Source organism: Carassius carassius, chromosome 6, assembly GCF_963082965.1.
Source record: "Carassius carassius chromosome 6, fCarCar2.1, whole genome shotgun sequence".
NCBI lineage: Eukaryota > Metazoa > Chordata > Actinopteri > Cypriniformes > Cyprinidae > Carassius > Carassius carassius.
This window is the reverse complement of record NC_081760.1, coordinates 36,987,827-37,003,895: the sequence shown is the minus strand read 5'-3', so window position 1 is coordinate 37,003,895 and position 16,069 is coordinate 36,987,827. Positions and strand designations below refer to the sequence as shown.

The following is a 16,069-nucleotide window of genomic DNA, read 5'->3' as shown; positions in this document are numbered from 1 at the left end:
AGGAGTTATGGTTGATGTGCAAATTGTGCACATTGTGACTTGATGGTGAAGATTGAGTTGAAGGTGATGGTCCATCATCCAGGAAGAAATGTCTGTTAGACAAGCTGAGATGCGAATAGCTATCGTCGGATCATCAGGATGGAATGAGAGGTAGAGTTGAGTGTCATCAGCATAGCAGTGGTATGAAAAGCCATGTTTCTGAATGACAGAACCTAATGATGTCATGTAGACAGAGAAGAGAAGTGGTCCAAGAACTGAGCCCTGAGGCACCCCAGTAGTTAGATGTTGTGACTTGGACACCTCACCTCTCCAAGATACTTTGAAGAACCTATCTGATAGGAAAGACTCAAACCATTGAAGTATGGTTCCTGAGATGCCCTTTGGGTTGACAGGAGGATCTGGTGGTTAACCATGTCAAAAGCAGCGGACAGATCAAGTAGGATAAGTACTGAAGATTTGGATTCCGCTCTTGCCAGTCTTAGGATTTCAACAACTGAGAGCAAGGCTGTCTCAGTTGAATGTCCACTTCTGAAACCAGACTGGTTGCTGTCAAGGAGGTTGTTCTGTGTGAGAAAGACTTTTTATGTTAAGTTAAACTAAATGAAAATTGGATGTGTTTTTTTTGGCAATATAAAATTATTCTATACCTTTTTTAAAATATTTTTTCAAAAATATTTTGCTGTGTTTCAGTTAATGTTTAATTTCAATTAGATTTTTTTTTTTTTATGGGTTTAGTTTCAGTTCAATATAATAACCCTGTTCATCTCTTTTTGGTGCACCACAGTAACCTCGTCCCAGAATGCTCTCTGTTCTCCCTCGACACTTTTGTGTTTCTATGACAACCTCACCTGTTGCAAACCAATCCTATCGGTAACCTGAGTTCTGAATAAAGGACTTTCTTTGCGAAGAAATGACAAAAAGGCTTTCTGGCATCTTACCTGTGCTACTTTCTCTCCCTCTCTCCCTCTCTCCCTCCCTCCCTCCCTCTCTCTCCCTCTCTCTGTTGGGTTCCTTGAGTCGTGACTGACCTCATTTGACAGTCTCCTCACTGCCCACTTCACACATGGGGTTCAGATATCCTCTCACCCCACAGACCCTCAGAGCACTGTCACGCAGAGGCCAACTTCGTATAAGTTTATTGTCTTTCTATTGTTCTTGTAAAAGACACTTTTATGGTTCTCTTGTATTGGGCGCAAATCTCCAACCTTAAGGAAAGACATTCCATATTTGGCTTCAACTATAAAAGTCATCAAAGTACTGTACAAAATGATAGGTCTGTTATTCTCATGTGGTCACACACAGACTGAAGAGACTCAAACACTGTTTTAGTTCATTCTCAGGGGCTTTGTGTGATTTTCTCTGTTGGCATCCCTTCACAAACACATCTACAGTGCAGCGTCTCTCCAGAGACCTGCCTTTGTCCCACCAGACATTCTGTTACTGAATAATGCAGAGTGTCTGTGTGTGTGTGTGTGTGTGTGTGTGTTCACATGCTGAGAGAACGGCAGAGGATGCATTTCTACACACACGTACACATGGCCAGGTAAAGTGTGAGACTGTTAAATGGAGCATCACTACTGTTATTAGTCATAGTTACTGATCCGAACAATCCCCATCAGTAAGTGTCAAACACCTGAAATCATGTGTCCTGGAGAGGAAAGCCTAGTTTGGTACACAAGTACAAAACAACAACTGACTTGATACCTGGAGCGACTGGTAGCTGCAAAGCAAGACCCCAGAAAACATCCAGAAAACGCTTAGTAATGTGTTAAAAACCACAACAAAAGTTCTAGCAGTGACTCAGCAGCATGTTAAAAAAACATTCAGAAACACCTGTGGCCACTGCATAGAAACATCCTTGTAGCCACCAGCAAACCCTAGCAACCTTGTAGAAACATGTTTAAATAGCAACACCCTACCAACCATCCAGAAAACTCTAGCAACCATTTAGCAACATGTTAAGAATCACTCAGAACACCTAGCAACAGACTGAAATTGTGTCATATTGAAAAAATCCCTATAAAACTAAAATTTACCTGACGCATAGAGCGCATCGCAACCACTCAAAACACATAGCAACCACAGAGAGATGTTAAATAAAAAGACTTATAAAACCTAGCAACGTCTCATCAATGCCATCGCAACAGCCCATAAAAAAATGAGTAACTGCTCAACAATGTGGTAAAAATTAGATCTGTGTGATCAAGCACCACTCTGGGTAGTTTTTTACTGGTAGTAGGCAATAGAAAAAGCTTATTTTTTTGTTGTAAAAAAGAAAAAACATTTTTGAAAAATAAATGCACATATTTATGTAGTGTGACGTCTGATCTTTGAGAAAATATAAAGGTTCACTAGCTTCGTCAATTCTTTCAATGTGTGTTTTTATTTTTTTACATTTTTACTGAACTGTATTAGTTTGTGGTATGGTGTGACATCGCAAAAATTTAAGAAAAAAAAACAGTAGTACATAAATAGCAAGAAAGAGATTTATCTTTGTTGTTGGACACGTATTTTCATATAGTGATATTTACTTAATATGAAATTATAATTAACATAATTTTCCCCCATGACTGATTGGATAATTTCAAGACAAAATTTGCAGTCATTTATTTATTTTACCATTTTAAGTTGAGTTAAATTTGTATCTTCCCTGATTGCAACTGTTTTTTAAAGATATTTTGAGATATAAACAAACCTGTGGTTCTTTTATGTGTGTCACACCAATAGCACATTACATCACACTCAAGGACAGAAATGGTAGTTATTAAATTATTTCTATTTAATTTTGGAACATATCAAAGGGTGTTGATGGCGCAGTGGATAAGACACATGCCTTTGGTGTGAGAGACCTGGGTTTGAATCCACTGTGAGACACCAATGTGTCCCTGAGCAAGACACTTAACCCCTAGTTGCTCCAGAGGCATGCGACCTCTGACATATAAAGCAGCTGTAAGTCGCTTTGGATAAAAGTGTCAGCTAAATGAATAATGTCAAATGAAAAAGTTTAATTTTGATACATACAATATCAATGTGCACTTTAAACAAAACTAAAAATGATTTTCATCAAGCAAGTCCAGTCTCTTAGTCAAACAGTGTGTTGCTAAAACTCTTCTAGCCCCCGCTGCATGTGTGGCAGAGCTGAACATGATTGACATTCAAACTATATTCATTAGGATGTGAATGAAATTTTTAACAGTATATGGTTAAATTTTATGCCAGTACAAACTTTCTTTAAAATCATCAAAACACTGAAAATTATCTAAAAAGAATAACATAGAGTTTAATAAATCTTATTTAATTATTTGAAATGCTTTGAGCCTGCTGTTCTGAGCTAACCCATCATTAACAAACAAAACCCATCATTGCAATTTACTGATGCTTTATGCTTTTCTTTTTAATTTATAAAAGTTTTAATTTACCATTATTGTAACCATTCTTGGGACTGTAACACCATAGGACAATTTTGACATTTGGCTCAAAAAAATAAAATAAGATTAACACAGCATATTTTTTATCAACTGTTTATATGGGACAAATAAATGTTTAAATGATTTAAAGTATTGTAAACAATAACAATATTAATTATATTTATTTTTATTCTGTGAGATGCCATGTCACGTCCACGACCCCTAAAGAGATTTCAATTTTTTTTAAGTCTTGCGTGCCTATAATTTATTATTTCAGTGTTGCTGTGTTTTGAGTGTACGTGATCAGCTTCATGTTTGATGAGATTATCATCAAAAGCCTTCGCTATAACAAGTCTTATTCTGAGCTGACTGTAAGCTTGAATTGTGTGTCTCTCTGTAGAGCTCCAGATATCTCAGATTTCCTGCCATGCCTCTTCCTCTCACAGCAGGTAATACAGGATGACACTGAGCTTCCTTACAAACACACACAGAACAATGCAGGTACTGAGGAAGAGAAACACATCAAACTGACGATTACAGATGCACTGATTGTAGAGCTCAGAGGAAACTCTCAGTGTACAGAAGCTGCTTCTTGTTTTTGTTAAAGAAACTTTCATTTCATTGCCATCTTTGTCTCAGATATTTGTCTTAGACTTTCTATTGATAGAAAAACAAAAATAAGTAAATAATTGGCATACTGTATGAGTTTCTGTGTATACAAACAAGGTGTTTTAATCTGTTAGTTGCCAAATACTGCAAACATGATCAACCTCATTTGAAAGACCCCCATCCTATAACTTAAACAAAGCTGCTATATATTTTCATGAATAAAGACCCAATGGGAAAATGGATATTATAAATTTGTATAAAATATTATTTGTATAGGTTTTAAAGTGTGTTTATTTTTCATTATTAAATTGTTTGAATATATTTATCATATTTATTCATTGTAATCTATTATTTATTTTAAACTGTTTATATTTTAATCTAAGTTTACTTGTTTGTTTTAATGTATTTATGTATTTAATTATTTATTAATTTGAGTCCATTTTACTGTAACTTATTTTTACAGTGTTTAATATACTTTTTATCATTTACTTTGATCTGTTTTTATTTCATTTTAATTTATTTTTAAAACATTATATATTTATATATATATCCACAGTGTTCCATTTATTTATAAACACAAATATTTTATTTTTATAAAACAAATATCTCCACAGACCCCATCACTGCACTGTGGGTCCCCGGGCCCTAGTTTGAAAATCCCAGGTCTAGCAAAGAAAAAGAGTATAATCTAAAAAGCAAAAAACTTCACAAAACTCTCCATTCACTCTCCTTTCAGTCTCATTGCTTTCTAGGAGAAACTGGGATACTATAGCTGAAATAGATGCATTTTATATGTCAGTTATATCTATATATGTCTGTGTGTGTGTGTGTGTGTGTGTGTGTGTGTGTGTGTGTGTGTGTGTGTGTGCGTGCATGTATGATGTCATGTGAAGCTTTCGGATATGCAGGTCTCCAAATGCTCAACTGAAGTCAGACAGAGAGAGAGGCTGGCATTTACTGGAGAGACTATATGAAAGTGACTATCATCACGTCTGGTGTGACAAAGAGACAAACCCGGCTGGAGATCTTCACTCATTCTCATTATATGTGATTTTCAGTTTTCATGACGTTAGAGGAACGTTTTTAAAAGATATGATGTTCCTCAAACGTTCTTTCAACATTCCATGAACATAAAAATGTCCAGTTTCCTTAATGTTAATAGAATGTTATTTAAAGGTTAGTATGCTGTTCCTGAAACATTCTTTCAATAATTCAAACACCTGCTTTGAACAAGCACTGAAAGAATGAGAAATAAGAATTCAACTTTCTTCAGCCACAGCCTTAGATGAACTGAAGATAAAATACATGAAATCTCTCGAGATCTGATCAACTCCACAAACAACACTTACAGTATTACAAAGCATATTTACTTTATTTATATCATACTCCTACAGAAGTTCTTATTGAGATTTCACAGAGGTTTAGATGTTGATGTCTAATGGAAAATGGTGGTTTGTTTGAGGTCACCGTCATTGGGATCATTGTTTTAGTTGGGCTGTTGATTTCTTGTTTTGCAACAATTTCAGGTGTTTTCAGGAAACATTTCTGCATTTACAAAGCAACTCAATATGTCTGTTTTTGCAGGCAAATGACTGCATTAAAGTTGTTTAAACAACTTTTTTTGCTTACTTTTGGAATTGAAATGTTAAATAAGTAATAAGGTCAAATGTGAAAATAACAATAAACAACAGTTTATAGCATTTCAGTAATTTATGTAAGATTGTCCAAAACTATTTAAGAATTTAATGCAACACACTTAGACATCAGCACTCATCATACAAACCTCAACAATGATGACAATAAAAATAAAAAAGCAGCAATGTATACTTTGCATGTTTTGTATGCTGGCAAGAAGCATGTCACCGTTGTTTTGTTGTTCATTGTTGTTCATAAACCAAATGTTGATGTTTGCTAAATGAATGAAGAAATGAAACAAAACATGTTTTAAGCAAAAAGTTAACAATGACATTATTTATACACTCACAGACATCAACATTTAGCTTCTACAGTGCAACAGTTTTACAAATTAACTGTTCATAATGGTTGAGTTTTACATCTCTTAATAACATTTTAATTCCTTAGTTCAACAAGTGCAAAAAATGGTAATTTAAACTACTTCAATGTAATAATTTGTCTGTTATTAAAACAGACATGTTGCACTGCTTAATCAAAGCAGAAATGTTTTCTGAAAACACATGTAATCGCCGTAAAAAAAACAACTCATCAAAATTAAATGGTCAAGAGCCCACTGAGGTGACTGACAAACACTGATCTCCATGATGGTGACCTCAAACAAAACATTTTCCATAAGACATCAACTTTTAAACATCTGTTAATTCTCAATAAGAACTTCTATAGAAGTCTGAAAGAAATAAAGTCTGCTTAGTAATACAGTAAGTGAAGCTTGGGAGTTGTTTAATCAGATCTTGAGAGATGTAATGTCTTTTATCTTCAGTTCATCTAAGGCTGTGGCTGAAGAAAGCTGTAGTTTGTGTTCTTATTTCTCTTTCTTCCAGTGCTTGTTCACAGCAGGTGTTTGAATGATTGAAATAATGTTTCAGGAACATAATACTACGCTTTAATGTTACAAATCAAGGTTCCTAGAATGTTGAATTTTAAATCAAAATTAAGTTGACAGAACGTTTGAGAAACATCATACCTTTTAAAAACGTTCCTCTAAGATCAAGAACATTTTTTGGAAATTTTTGATGTTCCCAGAACCAACACTGAATATTTGGAGAACGTTCTTATAAACAAAATTATGTTAGCTGTGATAGGCCGTGGCTATTGTATTACCTGTGATAGTCAGCATTTAAATGAATTTTATCATGAATAAATGTTACATAAAGTCCATAATGTAAAATAGACCTACAAGAAAAACATTTTTTTACATACAGTCTTGCAAGTCTATTAACTGGACGTCTTTTTCCCGTAATATTTGTATATTATGATGATTATGATTATTATTATTTTTTTATTATTAATTAAAAAAAACTATAATTCAATTAATATCTAATGACTTTTTGTGATAAAAAAAAATCTGCAGTGAAAAATTATTTTAATTTTAATTTATTTTTTATATATACTTCCTTTTGACAAATGTCAAATAAAGGCACACAATTCCGTTTTCTGCCAGTAAAAGTGACATTTATTAATTTATTAAGTGTTGCTTTACAAAAGCAAAGCAAATTATTTATAAAGCAGATTAATTATAGTAAGACAGAGCAAGTGTTAAAATTAAAAATAAATGTATTCATGTGCAATCACTCAAGTGTAATTCAAATGAAGTTTAGTGAAACTAATCTGAGGCTCCTCCTGAGACCCTGTGGTAACTGTCATGACATCATCAGATCAGCTGACCTTCTAATCCTGATGTGATTGGCTCTCTGCTCATTCCAGCTGACCCTCATCATTCTGAATCTAATGAGGATGAAAGTGAGGCTGTTAGGGACTGTACACACACTGTAGAAAGAAAATGCGATTTTCACAACTTTCAAAACTGTTTATGGAGTTTTATCTACTGAAAGTTTAACGTTGAATGATCAGCATGTTGTCAATCCATCAGACGCACTGTACGTCAGCTCCAGCCTCGTTTTCATTCCCTCCAAAATTTAATATGGCGCTGCCCTGACAAAAATCTCTGATGACAGTTGCATTGTTTCCTATGGATAGTTTTATTCATATTAGCTGCACAGTAACTTCTATTCATTAATGGCATTAATAAGACAAGCCCTTTTTCTATGATCCCGCTGAGTTTGTGATGCTCAGCGTGTCATTTAACCATCGAATCCGATCTCCTTGTAGTAGCGGTCGATGTCATGGATGATGCACTCCATGACTCTCTTTAGCGCGCCCTGTCCGGCCGAGTCCAGACCCGCTTTCTCCTTCATCACCTCCACCAGCACCTCAGTGATCAGCTGTCGACACACACACATAACACACATACATAGTATATATATGAATTTGGTCCTTTTTACTACTTACTTTTTTTACTTACTTTTCTACAGTTAAGTATAATTTGATGGAAGTGAGGGAAGTCGTGGCCTAATGGTTAGAGAGTTTGACTCCTAAGCCTAGGGTTGTGGGTTCGAGTCTCAGGCCGGTAATACCACGACTGAGGTGCCCTTAAGCAAGGCACTGAACCCCCAACTGCGTATGTATGTGTGTGTGTGCACTTCGGATGGGTTAACTGCAGAGCACAAATTCTGAGTATGGGTCACCATACTTGGCTGTATGTCACATACCTTTCACTTTTTTCACTTTCAGTTTGTTATTTGTATCTCATATTATCTAATAATAAATTGTGAATGTTTGTTAGGCTATTTATATTAAAAAAATGAACAATGTTTAAAATCAGTCATTTGAGGCACTAGGTCAGTTAGGATGCTGTCTATGTAGGCAGTGAGTCAGTTCACTAGGTTTTGTAACAGATGCTGTAACCGAATGTCAGTCTGTTAATGAAAGTGTGTTTGGTTACCCTGAAGTTGTTGAGGGCGATCTTGTGCTTGTTGGCGTGTGTGGTGGCAAACGGTTGGAGGATGGCAGCATGATCTCCTTTGGCCCTCAGCAGCTCACCCAGCTTCTTCAGCACAGTTGCACCGTGGGCTGCCACCAATGCATTTCCCGCCAGTTCAGACTGAGGGATGCCCTTGAACTTCGGGAAGAGCTTCTGAGTATCCGGATGTGCCCTAAACAAACTGAAGAGAGAGAAAACATCTGGCAGACCTGAGCAGACCACATTCACATTAATCATGCTTGAGTCAGCAACAGACCGGGTCAGAACTTCTCCTCCGTTCCCCGTGTAGTCGGCCTCGATTGCTCCCCAGCATTTCAGAACCCGGTCATAATCGGCCATCGTCTGCGTGAGAAGACAAAACAAAAAAAACACACACCTGTCACGAATAACCAGCCAAATTCTTCTGTGAACATTTCAGGAGTTTGGAATTGCTTTTGTATCTTAATTGAAGTATTTTTGGGCGACTTGTTTCAGTATGTGGCACTCAGATTAGCATCACATGACCTTCGCTTGACTCAAGACCGGTAATAAGTCACTTTTAGCTCTAAAGCCACTTTATAACTATATGCATTGAATAAATGCAACTCATATGACCAGTTTATGTGAGGAAGGAGAGTCTATTGACTTTCATTATTTATTGTGCTCTTGTTTGCATCTACTAAAAAAACGAGCATTGTGAGTATATATATATTTAGATGAATGACTGACCTCTACATTTGACCTCCAAAGAACTCATTTCTGTAATATAATAACCAAATTAGTACCAGTGGTCCCATAAATACATCTTGAAATAGATTCTTTTTAATAGACATTCAGGTTTGTTTGGATTTTGCTTGGCTGATTGTTTGGATGTAGCTAATCTAATATAATTATTAATTTACCTCTGACCTGAAACCCTGCACTGATGGTGTGTTGCAGTATTTTTTTTAAACTATTATTACTATTATCTTTTCTTTAAAATAAACTAACAAAAAAACTGTAAATTATATTATTTTTACTTTTTCATTTTCTCAACAAATTCTGCCATGAATTATAATTTACTTTTTTTTCATAATTAGAAGTCTTATTTTACACTCAATAAATTGTTTAAAAATTATGATTTCACGTTTGTTTCATTTACAATTTAATTTTTTTCTAGTTTACCCGTCTCAAATTGATTTAGCACTTTTTTATTCATTTTGTGCTCATGTTTTTCCCCTTGTTGAAAAAATTACAAGTTTTCACTTTCTCAACCAATTCTTTAACAAGGTATACTTTTTTGTTAAATGTTTAACTTTTTAATTTGAAGTTATTTTACTATTTCGCCCGGTCTCATTGAATTCATCTTCAAAACTATGATTTCACTTCTAAGTTTAATTTGAACTTTAAAAAAAACACATCTCAAACAAATTCTTTTTATAATTTTTTTTTTTTTTTTTTAGCAAAATCATGTATAAATTAGTTTTGTTGCTATATCAAACATTTAAAGTATTAAAATAATATCAAAAGAATGACAAATGCAGTCTGCTGGCAATAATTTGCACTTAACTTTTTCACAAAGCAATAGAAAGTCCAGTCAGGCTTCTTACCGATATCAGCGTCCTCTCTGAAGAGTGTGTGACTGGTGAAAACTCCTCAAATGAGCTCAGATCATCACTTTTTTCCCCACTTTCATCTTTTATACAGAATCCTTGAGAGGTCACTGCCCCTCACTGTGTCTTGAAATGTTAACTCCACCCCTCCGTTTGACCCACCAGCATCACACACACACACACACACACAGACACACACACATTTTTGTTTTTGTGTAAAGTGGGTTCATCCCATAGGCATAATGGTTTTTATACTGTACAAACTGTATATTCTATGGCCCTACACCAATCCTACACCTAACCCTAACCCTCACAGGAAACTTTGTGCATTTTTACTTTCTCAAGAAAACTAATTCTGTATGATTTATAAGCGTTTTGAAAAATGGGGACATGGGTTATGTCCTCATAAGTCACCCTCTCCTTGTAATACCTGTGTCATACCCATGTCATTATACAGAGTTGTGTCCTGATATGACACAAAAACTAGAGCACACACACACACACACACACTGGCTCTGTGTCCGAAGCCATTTGTGATGCTCTGATTCCATCGCTGTTTTATTCCAATACAGTTGCATTCCTGCACAACACACAGCTAGATTTACTTTAAACAGTCATTTTGGGATCATGGCAGAGCTTTGTTTTCTTGTTTTTATATCAGTGCTTTTCTAACATTTTCGATTCCAATTTTTCATGCTCTTGTACAAGTTCAGGTATAGTGGGGAGACAGATGAAGCATCTCTGAGTTTGATTTGGGGTAAATGGATGAATGTTCAGGAAAAAACTAATCAATGACCGATATGTGTGCAAACAAACACAGGAAAACAGCTTTTAACCTCAATCCCATGGTTTTATATTTAAATATGAACAATAAGGCATTAAAAGCAGTGCAACCCAAATGGTCTGTCTGCTGCAGTCACCAGACAGGTGTATTAATAGCATTTTTAGAGTTGTAGATTGTTTGTGTGTGTGTGTGTGTGTGTGTGTGTGTGGATCAGGGAAAAGCCATTCCTCTCCATTTGGACTGGTTCAATGACGGGTCAAGATCAGCATTCACTGCCAAACTACACTTTAGAGAATTATTTATTAGTTTGAATCAAAAATAAGCTACCTGGTTGCCTTAAAATTTTGAGTTCATTGAAATTAAAAATGTGAGTTATTATGAATGTTTATGTTAATATTTTGTTCTAAGATTTCAAGATAATTGTATTTTGTATTGTATCAACTTAAGCAAAGGAGTTAAATTAACTTACAAATTTAAGTTCACTCAACTTGATATTATAATATTAAATTAGGTTTTTTATAAGTTAACAATCCATTTGATTGCTTGAATAAATGGATACAATATGTAATCCTAAATTATATGAACAATGATTTTAAGTTTTGCTCTTAGCTTAACTACATATAGTTTGTTGTAACAATTAACTAAGAATTTTACACGGATGCCACAATCTTACACGAGGTGTCAACCAATTATACGGCATGAGGGAGGGGCCGAGCCATCACACAATCACACACACACACAGTGTCAAACTCGGAGGAGAGGAGAGGAAAAACACAACAGCTTTTGAAAACAAAACAAAAGCAGAAAAATGAGGAGGAAGCACAGCAGCATTTGGAATCAGTTTAATGATCATCAGCCCCTCGAAAGTAAGGCAGCTTGCATTTCTGAATGCAAATATCTCATAAAATAAAAATATGATCAGCATTGTGTGTGTGTGTGTGTGTGTGTTCATGCTAGTTATACAAGACATAACTAGTGAGATAGTTCATGCTGACTATATAACATGCCAAAAAAAATGGATCAGTTTAATCCTTTCAGTTATTTATTTTTCTTTAATATGGGTTCTATTATGTGGTTCAGATTCAGATTGTATTCGTTTTGTAATGTTGTTGTTTCTATACATTCAAAAGTTGTAATTTAAATGCAAATGTCTAATAGTATTCGTTTTTCATAACAAATCAATGCATTTTTAAAGAATTGTGAGAAATTGTGAGTATGATTTCATTTAATAATTTAATGAAAATTGTTTTCACATCTATAATAGTCAAAACATTATTGTTTTTTAAAGAGCCGTTTGTGAGTCAAACGAGCCGGCTCACGAAAAAGAGCCGAAATGCTCATCACTAAAGAAAGTATAAGTGTTTTGTTGCAACTATATTTATTTTCTTGGATAGAAATCTTGTAAAAAAAAAAAAAGAATGTACATATTTTTTTTTTTTTTTTTTTACAAAATGCATCATTTTGGATATGCATCACATCAATGGTGACAATCAAAACAAAAAAGTCTGGAAAATAAGGATGAGTTTGTGCTATGAAGCGGTTTTGATTGTCATCGTTGTTGTGATGCATATCCAGAATCTGGATGTCTTTGTTTGAGCACATGATGCTTTTACTCAAAATATTTAAATTGTATGCACTTTGTTCATCTTTAAAATAACCAAGTATTTTGCTCTTGGTTTCTGTAATGTAGATTTAAAAGGCTTGGGGGTGATAAATAAAAAAATGCTAATGTCATAACCTCAGATACTTAATATGTGATGACTTTTTCATCTTCAACAAAGAACTGATACAACCGGAGCTCCCTTAATTGTGTTTCTCTTTACTGCAGTGTTTCACAAAAACACAGTTACAGCAGCCAGAGACAAACTGATTGAAGAAGTAGCTGGACCAAGATCCCAACTAAACCAAACACTGTCCACCACAATGGTGACTTCAAATTAATCAAATATCAACATTTAAACCTCTGTTAATTCTCAATAAGAGCTTCTCTAGATGTCTGACAGAAATAAACTCTGTTTGATCCTCCTCTGCTGAGATCTTTAGAGATTTAATGTCTTTGATTTGCAGTTGATTTTATCACATACTCAATCGTAAGTTATTTCATTATTTCATAAAGATTATTTTATTTTCTTGATTTAAGGACAAACACAGTGTCTGGAAATTACATTGAAATAACACCAGTCTAAATCCTGAGAGTGTTGATTTTGTCCAGAAACAATATAAATTATGTCTAAATTAACCTTAAATGATGTTGAAAATATTTATACTGACCACTTTTGAACTAGCTTTTAACCTTTGTAAGGTGGTTCTGTGAACGTCTAAATCGGACGTACAGAAGACGTCAAAAAAAGACGTCATAAAAACTCATTCTGGCTCCTCAGTGGACGTCTTTTCAACGTCAGCAAAGACATAAAAAGACGTCCACTGGACGTAACCTTGCCCAGTGGGTAAGTACTGTTATTTCAAGATACAAGGGTTCTTTAACACTAGCACTTTTGCTGTGCACCAGGTTCAGTTGATCTCAGAGTTAGAGTTTCATTTGGATGATTTGAACTGATTTCACATGTACTATTTTAACTAGGCATGCACGATGTTGGAGTTTGCCGATATATCTGATATGCCGATATTATCTCTTTTTGCTCGATATATAAATCGCTGCATTTTTTCCCCAGAAAGATGCCTTTAATCCTAACATTTTATTTTAAGATTTAGCATCTGTAGACAGTCTAAAGCAAAAGAGTTGTATTCTAAAAAAACATATTACACATGAATTAATAAATCAGTATATATACACAATTATTTAACTACCAAGTGTTATGTTTGTGATTTTTGTTCAAGTATGCTATAACTTTTGACCATTAAATCAAAATATACTCGTTATTCTATGACTGCTTTATCAATTACTTCTTTATTTAATCAGAAACAGTCTAAATGGTATTTATGTAGGCTATTACTTTTTTAATTAAAAGTACGTCAACAGCGCCCCCTACAGATTAAAACACCTTACTGAGCAGGCGTAAGGACCTGGGGGGGGGGGGCTGCTACCTATGCACGTGCTGTTACTGTTTACCTTATCATACACTGAAGGCATTATTCTGTACGTGCTTTCACAGATTTAAATGCATGCATCGATCCAAACCAGTAAATCTAATCACCATTCAGTCAAAACTTTGCTTCAAGATTGAGCCAAACTGCTGACATGATCTAATACCAAGCACACCCTGAGCAATGTGATTAACCTATTTCTCATATCAGCGATGCCGATATACATTTAAAGCCATTATTGGCAAATTACGATATCAGTCCGATAATATCGTGCATCCCTTATTTTTACTATATCTTTACTACTTTTACGGGCTATGAAGGGGTTTGGAACAGCACGAGGATGAGGAATTAATGAGAACATTTTTATTTTTGGGTGAACTATCTGTTTTACTGAAATAACGTTTGATCATGAATCTCCTATAATGTTACATTTCAGTTACTCTGTGTTTAAAAGGTCCTGCACTGATAAACTATTTTACCTGCAAAAATGCACAAACAACCAACACAACTCTTAGTAGAAAAACACAACACAATTTTGAATGGTTGTAAATAAAACCAAAAAACATGCAAACAGAATAAATTGTATACTATATATAAAAATAAATAATATAGAAATTACAGATTTAAACAAATAAAATCTAATAAAAAAATGAATTTTTATATATCACTAAGCTCCCCAATTTCAGCCAAACAAATTCTACTGAAGGGGAAAAAAGTCACCTACACCTTGATTGTAGAGCTCAGAGGAAATATATTATTCATATATATCATATATATATTATTTTTTAAATACAGAAATATAAACAATTTTTAAACAAATATTTCCACGGACCCCCATCACTGCACTGTGGGTCCCCAGGCCCTAGTTTAAAAAAAAATGAGAATCATCTGAGAAACAAAACACTCACATAGCTCTCCATTCACTCTCTTTACAGTCTCATTGCTTTCTAGGAGAAACTTGGATACTAGAGCTCAAATAGATGCATTTTATATATGTTATATCGTCTGAGTGTGTGTGTGTGTGTGTGTGTGTGTGTGTGTGTGTGTGTGTGTGTTGTGTGTGTGTGATATATCATGTGAAGCTTTCGGATTTTACATCAGGTCTCCAAACGCTCAACTATGTGACAGCTTAAGTCAGACAGAGAGTCATAAATAAACACAATGACACAATGTCATAAACAGAGCTCATTCCAGCCCCAGATCAGTGCAAATGACTCTAGCTGTCAAAATATGATTGGTGCCCCAGAGCCTATATATAGGCCTATAAGGTCCTTAGAGTTTGTGCTTATTTGTGATATTCAGCTGAGATGACCAGCACAGACCAGTCACGTTTCTTCCTGTTGTTTCAGAGATTACAGTGACGTCGTAAACACTCAAATGTGGGGTTTTAATAATGTTAGAGTTCTGACTCTTGGAATTTAAAAATGTAAAATAGTAAACACCTGTTTGTATTGAATAAACAAAAGTTTTTGCGTGGTATATTTTTTCTTTTCGTTTGTAATGTCCAAGAACAGCATTAAAAGAGAGCTGAGTTGTCCAGGCACTTGTGCAGTGCCATTTTTATGTCATCCCACTTGTGTTGGGGTACATGACTTTAACCCATGGGCCCCCATTGGTTCTTGGTCTCCTCTGTGCCACCCATTAAAAAAATCCTTAAATCGCCCGTTTAGCGTGTGATTTCACAGCAGCTGCCTTAGAATAAAGCTCTTTGTTAACATATGCAGGCGTGATGCTTGAGAGGATTAGAAACATGAAAACAACTGCAATCATACTGCAGCTTTAATTAAGCATCTGTAAATAATATCTTATCACAATTGTGATAAAAAAAAACTCTGCAGTGAAAAATTATTTTAGTTTTAATTTTAATTCAATTTAACCCTAACTTCCTTTTTTAAATAGCATTCTATTTTTTATTATGGCCTATTTTAAAATAGCAAGATTTTCTATTCTATTCCTATTCTAGTTCTATCATTTTTATAGAAATAAGGTGGTGGATTTGTCACTTATATAGTTTTCCAACCCTTTCTCAAAAATAAAATTTTAAATTGATTCATTTTTCTTTTTTATAATATTCAGTAGTGAATGACAAAAGTGAAAAAAAATTTAATGCATGAATGACAAATAAAGACAACACGAT

General features: G+C 34.6%; 1 protein-coding gene across 2 annotated transcripts in view; it reads right to left on the bottom strand.

Annotated features, from left to right (window-relative positions):
- Positions 1–7,141: 7,141 nt before the first annotated feature.
- LOC132142826 (myoglobin-like) overlaps positions 7,142–16,069 on the bottom strand; it is a 108,978-nt gene continuing 100,050 nt past the window's right edge. For both annotated transcript variants that reach the window (XM_059552994.1, XM_059552993.1), the window contains exons 2-5: positions 10,101–10,137; positions 8,789–8,874; positions 8,494–8,713; positions 7,142–7,933 (exon numbers count right to left, since the gene is read on the bottom strand). In XM_059552994.1, the coding sequence (XP_059408977.1) occupies positions 7,793–7,933; positions 8,494–8,713; positions 8,789–8,871 (444 nt within the window). In that variant the 5' untranslated portion in view covers positions 8,872–8,874; positions 10,101–10,137 and the 3' untranslated portion in view covers positions 7,142–7,792. The remainder of the gene's footprint in view (positions 7,934–8,493; positions 8,714–8,788; positions 8,875–10,100; positions 10,138–16,069) is intronic.